The following is an 11,454-nucleotide window of genomic DNA, read 5'->3' as shown; positions in this document are numbered from 1 at the left end:
AGGAAGTGGTGAGGTGACGGCATGGTGGGCAAATGAGAGCCCACCCGCCATCAAAATGGCATGTTTCCTTGGAATACATGTTTGATGAGGCCGGATTGGGACCATATGGTGTGAAAAGCTACCATTGCGGTTGGTGAGTAAAACGTTCTTTTTCCCACCTGCTGAAGCATTTAGTGCAAATCTGGGATGATTCCACCCTGAGTTTTAAAAGATGTCTGCATTTCCATAAAACAAAAATAGAATCATGTATGACTTGTTTCGAAATTCAAAATTTTCAATTGCATTGAGAAATGGAAAATGGCATTTGTATGCATTGGTAAAAACATATCTTTCTCACATAGTTAATGATTTTTGGTCCGCTTGCACTATCAGCTGTTAAGTGCTTGAAAGTTCAAAGTCCAAAGTAATGGATGTGACTATATAAAATGCAATCCTATCACCAACCCACTCAGACTGGCAGCTACAAAGATAGTGTGATCACAAAACAACTCTTAAGATGTCTTCAGATGCAGATAAAGCAAATCTTGCCTCTATAGATCTGAAAGAAGTAAAAGGTAATACCAATCAAGCTTTTGAAGAGGATGAAGGCCAGGAAAAAAGATCTAGCAACTTGAGTGGTGCTGCTATCCTAGAAGAAGTGCCTGATTGTATTGTGGCAGTGAATTGTGGCATAAATGACCAAGCGAAAGTATATCATGATGCTGGACCCTATGCTGGAATGCCCAAAGAAGACCTCATACGCTATTCAAGCCAATTGTGTTACAGGCTGCCCAGAGAAATTATTTTTTGGCTGACTGTGGTAGCCACCCTTGTTCTGATAACTTGTACTATTAGCATCATTGCCCTGTCTCCCAAGTGTCTGGACTGGTGGCAAACCAGCCAAATCTACCAAATCTACCCATTATCTTTCAAAGACTCTGATGGGAATGGTGTCGGAGATCTGAATGGTAAGCAACAATAATTCTAATAGAGAAGTGGTGTTGGGGCATATATCCTGCTAAGCGGGTAATTCTGATATTGTAAGCCATCTGCTCAGTTGCGTTCCAGAATGTAATTGCTCTTGATTAAACAAAGAATATTTTAAGACTTACTAATAGTTAAATTTGCACTTGTGGAGCACAAAAGGATATTTGTGCCATTGAAAGAAACTCTAGTTTCATATCTAATTTATGATGGTTTATGATTAAACTAATGGCTGAATTTTCAGGCTTCCCACCCAGTGTAAACAGGGTGATAGGAGGCCAAAAATCACAAGGAAAGACTTAACATCCTTTTTTTCATTGATGATGCTGCTGGTGCCATTTTCCTGAGACCCATAGATTAGGCAGCCTGGGTAACCTGAACTCAATAATAAAGTACCATTGATATTCCAATCAATTAGAATCCCAATGCAATTTGTGAGTACCAAAATTCTGTGGGCCTGACCAGTAATCCTTTGCTGTTGCAGGCAGGAATTGTCATTTAGGAGTGGTATTTAAAGGGGCAAGCCACTGTACAGTAAAATGGGCAGTACTTTTGCTGACATTAATATTTCAATGATAAAAACAAAAAGCTAAAAGCTACTGCGGATGCTGGAAATCCAAAACAAAAACAGAATTACCTGGAAAAACTCAGCAGGTCTGGCAGCATCGGCGGAGAAGAAATCAGTTAACGTTTCGAGCCTTCATGGCCCTTCGGCAGAACTGAAGCATAGTTAGGAGAAGGGAGAAATATAAACTGGTTTAAGGTGGGGGGGGGAGGTGGGGAGAGAGAGACATTGAGGGTGTGGTGATTGTGGAGATGAGCAGATAATCAAAAGATGTCACAGACAAAAGGGTCAAAGAGGTGTTGAAGGTGGTGATATTTGTCTAAGAAAAGTGCTAATTAAGAATGGAAGACAGGATATTCAAAGTACAGCTCTAGTGGGGGTGGGGTGGACAGACTAACAAGGTTTTAGTTTTAGATTTAAAAATAATGGAAATAGGTGGGGAAAGAAGAATCGATATAAATTATTGAAAAAAAAGGGGGGTGGTGGGGAGAAACGGGGTGGGGATGGGGGGAGGGGGAGTTTAAGATCTAAAGTTGTTGAATTCAATATTCAGCCCGGAATGCTGTAAAATGCCTAGTCGGAAGATGAGGTGCTGTTCCTCCAGTTTGTGTTGGGCTTCACTGGAACAATGCAGCAAGCCAAGGACAGACATGTGGGCAAGAGAACAGGGTGGAGTGTTAAAATGGCAAGCGACAGGGAGGTTTGGGTCTTTCTTCCTCCCACAGCTTCCAACTTGATAGTCGCCCAACCTCGGACGGCCCGCTTCTACCTCCTACCCAAAATCCACAAATAGAACTGTCCTGGCAGACCGATCGTGTCAGCCTGTTCCTGCCCCACGGAACTCATTTCTCGTTATCTTGACTCCATTCTCTCTCCCCTTGTCCAGTCCCTTCCCACCTACATCCGTGATTCCTCTGACACCTTACGTCACATCAACAATTTCCAGTTCCCTGGCCCCAACCGCTTCCTCTTCACCATGGATGTCCAATCCCTCTACACCTCCATCCCCCACCATGATGGTCTGAGGGCCCTTAGCTTCTTCCTTGAACAGAGGCCCCAACAATCCCCATCCACCACTACTCTCCTCCGTCTGGCTGAACTTGTTCTCACACTGAACAATTTCTCCTTTAAACTCCTCTCACTTCCTCCAAATAAAAGGTGTGGCTATGGGTACCCGCATGGGCCCCAGCTATGCCTGTCTCTTTATGGGGTATGTGGAACATTCCTTGTTCCAGTCCTACTCCGGCCCCCTCCCACAACTCTTTCTCCGGTACATCGATGATTACTTCGGTGCTGCTTCATGCTCTCGTCGGGACCTGGAAAAATTTATTAATTTTGCTTCCAATCTCCACCCCTCCATCATCTTCACATGGTCCATCTCTGACACTTCTCTTCCCTTCCTTGACCTCTCTGTCTCAATTTCTGATGATAGACTGTCCACCAATATCCATTACAAGCCTACCGACTCCCACAGCTACCTCGACTACAGCTCCTCACACCCCGCTTCTTGTAAAGACTCCATCCCATTCTCTCAGTTCCTTCGCCTCCGTCACATCTGTTCTGATGACGCTACCTTCAAAAACAGCTCCTCTGACATGTCCTCCTTCTCCCTTAACCGAGGTTTTCCATCCACGGTCGTTGACAGGGCCCTCAACCGTGTCCGGCCCATATCCCACGCATCCTCCCTCACGCCTTCTCCTCCTTCCCAGAAACATGATAGGGTCCCCCTTGTCCTCACTTATCACCCCACCAGCCTCCGCATTCAAAGGATCATCCTCCGCCATTTCCACCAACTCCAGCATGATGCCACCACCAAACACATCTTCCCTTCACCCCCCCTGACGGCATTCCGTAGGGATCGTTCCCTCCGGGACACCCTGGTCCACTCCTCCATCACCCCCTACTCCTCAACCCCCACTTATGGCACCTCCCCATGCCCACGCAGAAGATGCAACACCTGCCCCTTCACTTCCTCTCTCCTCACCGTCCAAGGGCCCAAACACTCCTTTCAAGTGAAGCAGCATTTCACTTGCATTTCCCCTAACTTAGTCTACTGCATTCGTTGCTCCCAATGCGGTCTCCTCTACATTGGAGAGACCAAACGCAAACTGGGCGACCGTTTTGCGGAACACCTGCGGTCTGTCCGCAAGAAAGACCCAAACCTCCCTGTCGCTTGCCATTTTAACATTCCACCCTGTTCTCTTGCCCACATGTCTGTCCTTGGCTTGCTGCATTGTTCCAGTGAAGCCCAACACAAACTGGAGGAACAGCACCTCATCTTCCGACTAGGCACTTTACAGCATTCCGGGCTGAATATTGAATTCAACAACTTTAGACCTTAAACTCCCCCTCCCCCCATCCCCACCCCGTTTCTCCCCCCCCCCCTTTTTTTTCAATAATTTATATAGATTCTTCTTTCCCCACCTATTTCCATTATTTTTAAATCTAAAACTAAAACCTTGTTAATCTGTCCACCCCACCCCCACTAGAGCTGTACTTTGAATATCCTGTCTTCCATTCTTAATTAGCACTTTTCTTAGACAAATATCACCACCTTCAACACCTCTTTGACCCTTTTGTCTGTGACATCTTTTGATTAACTCCTCATCTCCACAATCACCACACCCTCAACGTCTCTCTCCCCCCCCGCCCCTCCCCCCCCCCCCCCACCCCACCTTAAACCAGTTTATATTTCTCCCTTCTCCTAACTATGCTTCAGTTCTGCCGAAGGGCCATGAAGGCTCGAAACGTTAACTGATTTCTTCTCCGCCGATGCTGCCAGACCTGCTGAGTTTTTCCAGGTAATTCTGTTTTTGTTTAATATTTCAATACTGTGGAAAGTTTTGCAACTTGAGCTGCGATTACAATGCTGAGTTTTTTCTTTGGCAATTATTAACAGAATTCATTCTTTGCCAGCAGCAAGGGTGAGTGAGAAGAGGAGGAATGGAAGTCATTCTAGAAACCCAATTTTTGAAGAGTCTTGGCTAGTGCCAAGACAAACTGGTTTAGATGCCTTTCATGCATCATTATGGGCACTGCTTCAGCAGCTAGTGTGCCACACTGAGAGGGAGCAGCAAGCCCCACCTCAATGGAGACACCACCATTCACATAAACCAGTAGCACTTCACTCATCGTGGTCTGCTGGAGAGCAGATTAGAAGTGATCAGAGATGTTTTGGAAGTCCATATCTATGTGTACTACCAACATTTTGAAGCCAACGGATATTGAGAAACGTCAAGCTACATGGCACCAGCCTGAAAATCGATCGATGTTGCCAAGAGCTGGTGACACAAATTCCTTTGTAGAGGGTATTTTTAGTGTCCACAGAGATAACCACATGCTCCATAGTAGACTGTCGACTACTCATGCCACTGGCCAGAATGCCGATTATGCTGGAATGGAATTCCTCCATACTCTCAGATATGCTGTGGTAACTCCTAGGCTGACTTTCAAAAACCCCTCAATAACTGCTGGTACATGTCAGGGAGTCTCCTTTCATGGTCTGAGCCTCTAAAGTTTGCATCTCAAACATCTGTAGCAGAGCTAGGTCTGGTGCTTGCCCTCCTCCGCCACCCTGACTAAACTATGGTCCAGGCTCCCTATCTGCCCTAGGGCCCTCAAACATAATCTGAGCAGCTGCACAACCCCACACACCTCCACCAGGGCCCCACTTTCTTCATGACCACTCTATTCCACAACTTACCTTAATGGCAGCTGTCCCAACCCAACCCAATCATGAAGCCCCAATCTGGCGAAGTTCGGAGCTTGCCTTCCAAATTTAAATGTGATCTTTCATCAACCCATCTTTAGTGGCTATGTTAAAAGCAAAATACAGCAGACGCTAGAAGTCTGAAATAAAACCAGAAAATGCTGGAAAAACCAAAAAAAATACTTGAAACGTCAACTCTGTTTCTCTCTTCAGAGATGCTGTCAGACTTGCTGAGTTTTTCCAGCATTTTCTGTTTTTATTTTAGTGGCTATGTGATGTTTTGATGTAATAAGTCACAATAAAGTTGGTTTCCCAATGTGTGCTAATGGAGTTCATACATGCATTCTGAATTGGGTTGGTGGGCCATTTCCCCAATATTGTAGTGATCTTAATTTCCCAAATATGAAATTACTACATTTTTTTAATGCTGCACCCAAACTTGTGTGCAAATGTACTTAATTAATCCCATCACAAATTCACTTTTTTTCTGCCCTCTTCATCATTTCAGCAATGTGGCCCATATAGAACAAGTGCTCTTTGGTTTCCATACTGATTGCGAGTGAATTTTGATTTTTAAAGCTGGAAATAACTGATGTTTTTCCTTTTGTAACTTGGATTTTCTACCATGTTTGATTTGTCATACTACTGTTCCTCTGTTACTTTTTCTTCTTCTTTTTTGTAGTTTGCTGCTTAATTTTGGGAAAATAGTATTACTTTCTCAGAGAACTTCATGCACTAAAAATATTCCTCTCCATGAGGGAGGCTACAACTGTGTTGTCTACTGCCGTCTGGCTTGTATAAAAGCTCTAGAACAGGGACAATCCTGCTTAATGATGTAAAAGTCATTACAGCACACAAGTTTTTACACAAGTAGATCCTTATTTTTATTTGTTCATGAAATGTGATGCATCTTGGCAAAGCCAGCATTTATTGTCCATCCATAATTGCCCTGAGAAGGTGATGATGAACCATCTTCTTGAACTGCTGCAATCCATGTGGTGTAGGTATTCTAACAATACTGTTGGAGAGTCAGTTCCAGGATTTTGACCCAGTGACCAGAGGGAAAGGTGATATATTTCCAAGGGCTATATGTGACTTGGAGGAGAACTTGCAGGTGGTGGTGTTCCCATATGCCTGCTGCCCTTGATCTAGGTGGTAGAGGTCGTGGGCTTGGAAGGTGCTGTCAAAGTAATCTTGGCAAGTTGTTGCTTGCATCTTGTAGATGGTACACACTATAGCCATGGTGCACTGATAGAGGAGCCAGGCAGTGGATGGGGTGCCAATCACGCAGGCTGCTTTGTCCTGGATGGTGTCAAACTTCTTGAGTGTTATTGGAGATTTTTCTTTATTCATTCATGGGGTGTGAGTGTTGCTGGCAATGCCAGAATTTGTTGCCCACCCTTAATTGCCCTTGAGAAGGTGCATTTTTAATACTTCCATAATAACAAATTCTAGCACTTTCCCAGTGACTGTTATCAGGCTAACTGGCCTCTACTTCCCTGTTTTATCTCCCTTTCCCATCATCAGTAGTGATGTTACATTTGCCAACTTCCAATTTGATGGGAACATTCCAGAATCTTGGGAATTTTGCAAAACCATAGCCAGTGCATCCACTATCTCTGCAGCTACCTCTTTTAGAACCCTAGCATGTAGGCCATCAGGTCCTGTGGATTTATTGGATTTTAGTCCCTTGAGTTTCTCCAGTACTTTTTCTCTGCTGATATTAATTGCCTTAATTTTCCCACTTTTATTAGCCCCTACCTTATCCTCTATTTCTGCTATGTAACTTGTGTCTTCTACTGTGATGACAGACACAAAATATTTGTTCAATGTCTGTCATATCTTCATTGCCCATGATAATTTATCCGGTATTTGCCTCTAAGGACCCAATGTTTACTTTAGTTGCTTTCTTCTTCGCATGTGCTCGTAAAAGCTCTTACAAATTGTTTTTTTAATGCATTTCTGGCTAGTTTACTCTCATATTCTATTTTTTCCCTTTTCATCAACTTTTTTGGTGGTCCTTTGCTGCTTCTGAAACACTTCAAATCCTTAAACTTACTACTATTCTTTGTAACATTATAAGCCTTTTCTTTTAATGTAATACTATCCTTAACCTCTTTAGTAAGCCATGGATGAATCTTTCTTGCTGAGTTTTTGTTTTTCAATGGAATATATTTTTGTTGAACATTTAGAATTGCTTCTTTAAATGTTTCTCACTGTTTATTTACTGCCAATCCTTTTAGTCTATTTACTCAATCAACCTTAGCCAGCTTTCCCCTTATGCCTATCTACTTGGCTTTATTAAAGGTTAAGATTTTTGTTTGTAATTGGAGTGTGTCATTTTCAAAATTAATGTGGAATTCAATTATATTATGATCACTATTTCCCAGTGAATCTTTTACTATGACATTACTAATTAACCCTGCCTTATTGCACTGTACTAGCTCTAAAAGTACTACATCTCGTGTTGGTTCCACAATGTGTAGCTCCAGGAAACTTACATGAAACCATTCAACAAATTCATTTTCCAGACCACTTTGGCCAATTTGATTGATCCAGTCCATATGAAGATTAACTGGCCCATAGCTATTACATTGCCTTGTTGCAAGCTCCAATAATTGATTGTTTAATGCTCTATCCAATGGTATAACTAATGTTAGAGAGCCTATGAACTATTCCCACCAGCATTTTCTGACCCTCACTATTCCTAACCTCCTAACCATACTGATTCAACTTTCTGAGCCAAGATCCTTTCTCACTAATGTCCTTATGACATCCTTTATTAACAGGGCTACCAATCCTCCTTTTCCATTCTGCCTGCCTTTTCGAAATGTTGTGAACCCTTAAATATATTTCCCAATCTTGGTCAATTTGTTTCTCTGTAATGGTGATTAGATCTAAACCATTTATCCACATTTGTGCCATTAGTTCATCTATCTCTATTGCGGATGCTTTGCACATTCAGATGAAGTGATTCAAATTTTACTTTCTTACCACTATTCCCTGCACGGGCCTTACTCTCTGATGCACTATTATCATTAAAATCTCTGTTCCTTCCTCTGCTATTCAGCTTGTCTTTACGCACATCGATATACTTTTCTATTGCCTCAACTTTTATCTTTGGATTTCAAAATCTCCCTTCACCTGAACCACCCTCACGCTCTGTTAGCTTAAAGCCATTTTCCCTCCCTTAACCATGGCCGGGATTTTTCAGCCTCACCACGGTGTGCTTCCCCACGGCAGATGAGGTGAGCCATTCAAATCTCCATTGACTTTGGCAAGACCAGGAGATCCCACCAGTGGGAGGGGCCAGAAAATCCCACTGCATATTTGCTGGTGAACTCTTATGTTTGTACACTCTGTGCCTTTCTGTCACACTCTGGTTATCATTTCTCCTATGCTACCCAGCACTATTGCCTCGTCCTTTTTCTAACTTTCCAAATCTCCCTCTATATGACCCCCTGTCCCATAATTTCATTGAAAGCCCTTTCTACAGTCCTGGTTATATGACTTGCCAGGACATTGGTCCCAGCGCGGTTCAGGTGCAGACCATCCCAGTCGTACAGCTTCCTCTTTCACCAGTACTAGTGCCGGTGCCCCATGAATTGAAACCCATTTATCCCACATCAATCTTTGAGCCACACATTCAATTCTCTGATCTTATTTACATTATGCCAGTTAGCTCATGGCTCAGGTAGTAATTCAGAGATTACTACCTTTGTGGTTCTGCTTTTTAATTTAGCGCCTAGCTGCTCATACTCCCTCAGTAGAATCTCTTTTTTAGTTCTACCTATGGTGGTGGTACCCATGTGGACCGCGAGAACTGGATCCTTCCCCTCTCACACCAACTTCCTCTCCAGCCCGGAAAAAATGTCCTTAACCCTGGCACCGGGCAGACAACATAGTCTTCGACACTCATGTCCTTGGCTGCGAAGAACAGTAACTATTCCCCCAACTTTACTGCTCCTTTCTACAATTACAGTACTTTTGTTTTTATTCCCCTGCCCCACTTCAATGGCCCCCTACACCGTGGTAACGTAGTCAGTTTGCTCATCCAGCATGCAGTGCCTGCCCTCATCCACACAAACTTCTAGGTAACTTGAACCTGTTGGACAATTGCTGGGGCTGAGTCTCCTTCATTGCAGCCTTCTGGGTCCCCATACCTACCTCATTCACAATCACACCTTCCTTTCCATGACCACAGAAGAAATCAAAAACACCTAGCCAAAGGGGTGTGACTGCCTCCTTGAACAAAGTGTCCAGGTCTCTTTTCCCCTCCCTGATGCATCGCAGTGTCTGAAACTCAGACTCCAGCCCATCAACTCTAAACCAAAGTTCCTCAAGTTGCAGACTCTTACTGCAGATGTGGTTACGATGGGTCACATTGGTATCCACCAGCTCCCACATGCTACAACTGCAAAACATCACCTGCTCTGCCATCTTTATTGCATTTTATTTAACGAAATATGTTCCAAGTTTAGAAATAGCACTCAATTGTTATCTGTAGTTATATTACTAGTTTAACTAGTTAAGCTATAAATTTAATGCAGTACTTCAACTAACATCTTACTGAACGTTAATATAGATTCACAATCACAAACTTAATTTATATATTCTCCTTCACCCACACCCTATGAAGTGTTTATCCCTCTGATTTCTGGATCAAACTTCTCATGGCCCTGATGTAAGGATGTTGACTGAGTGGTCATCGGTGTGGGTTGACGCTTGGCAGCTGTGGGTAGTATTCTCTTTTGAAACAAACTTTTCAATATTTGGATGTAACATGAGTTGCATCGTAGTGACCATTTACACTGTGCAAACAGATGATTTGCAATTCAAGATGCCATGTGAACTTGGTAAGAGAATGTGTAATGGTGAGGCCACATTATTGGTTTGTTGCACAATTTTATGAATATCCTGTTACAGTTTCCTTTGGGCCTCAGAATTATTCACCTATTTTAGTATCTCTTGAAAATTAAACACCATTCTCCAAAGCCCTACATTCAAAAAGATTGATATATACAGTGAATAGAAGTAGTCCCAGAATGGAATGGGACATCACTATCTATTGCCAATTTTGATAACTTACCCTTCACCCTTAACTTCTACTCTCTATCCTCCTGCCTAACCAGCTCTCTGCTCATCTTTTAGGAGAGGATTCATCTTGGGAGGTCCTACACAGAGGAATGCCTGTCTCCTTCCATGATTGCTGCACATAATGGGATTCTATTTAATCCCCAGAATGCATCTCCAGTGGTTGCATATTCAGAGTACCCTACTTGGAAGAAGCAGTTCTGACACTTGGCTCTGGATGCAGAGCCATTCTATTTACTGAAGTTTGCCTGCATCCAGGCAAATGGGATCTGCTTCATTCCTGATGCCCTACAAGCATGCTGCCATCATGTTCTCCATGCATATGGAAAATGCACAAGAGATTGTGCATTTTGCAAATGAACATCAGATTCTTGCAGTCCAGGAACAACAAGGTATCAGGGCCATTTTACTCAGGATTGGAGAACCACTTTTTTTATACATATACAAGTGTTGTCATAATTTTATATTATTTTGTAATTACAATTTTGATTCAGCATCTAATGTAAAAGAAAGAGAAATACATTAAAATATCTTCTGTCTGTTGCTACCAGGCATTACAGAAAAACTGAATTACTTTGTGGAATTAAACATCAAAGCTATCTGGTTAAGTCCAGTGTACAAGTCTCCAATGAAAGATTTTGGGTATGATGTGGAAGATTTTGAAGAAATCGATCCAATTTTTGGAACTATGGAAGAGTTTGACAATCTCTTAGAAGCTGCACACAACAAAGGTGGGAGTAGATTGAAAGTATTCAATTTTACTTTCAGGCTGCCATTATTTTGCAGCCCCAGTTTGACTGGTTCCTGTAGAATGCAAAACATTGACAAGTTTCCCATTGTCTGACTGCAAATTGTACTCTACATGCTAGGAGTGAGCATGTGTGTTTATGTGCATGTGTGTGTTAGAATTCCACTTCCTGATGTAAATTTTTTATGTTTTGAAGATATGGATGGGTGTGTTTGCTTCCTCAAAGCATTAGAAGGGCAGCCTTTTGTAAGTTTACAAAGTCCAAAGGAGTAGTTGAACTTTTAAACAATCTGGCTTGAATGATACTTTATTGAAGTTATATTCCATATCCTGTCCGCTCATTTCCCTCAAAGAATCTTACCCTGTTGTATTTCA

At 42.6% G+C, this 11,454-nt stretch overlaps 1 protein-coding gene across 1 annotated transcript in view; it reads left to right on the top strand.

Annotated features, from left to right (window-relative positions):
- Positions 1-400: 400 nt before the first annotated feature.
- slc3a1 (solute carrier family 3 member 1) overlaps positions 401-11,454 on the top strand; it is a 35,098-nt gene continuing 24,044 nt past the window's right edge. The window contains exons 1-2 of the mRNA XM_078557189.1: positions 401-947; positions 10,883-11,062. Coding sequence (XP_078413315.1) covers positions 497-947; positions 10,883-11,062 — 631 coding nt within the window. The 5' untranslated portion in view covers positions 401-496. The remainder of the gene's footprint in view (positions 948-10,882; positions 11,063-11,454) is intronic.

This window comes from Cetorhinus maximus, chromosome 14, assembly GCF_964194155.1.
Source record: "Cetorhinus maximus chromosome 14, sCetMax3.hap1.1, whole genome shotgun sequence".
Lineage (NCBI taxonomy): Eukaryota > Metazoa > Chordata > Chondrichthyes > Lamniformes > Cetorhinidae > Cetorhinus > Cetorhinus maximus.
The sequence above is the reverse complement of the archived record's forward strand: the minus strand, read 5'-3'. Positions and strand labels throughout refer to the sequence as shown.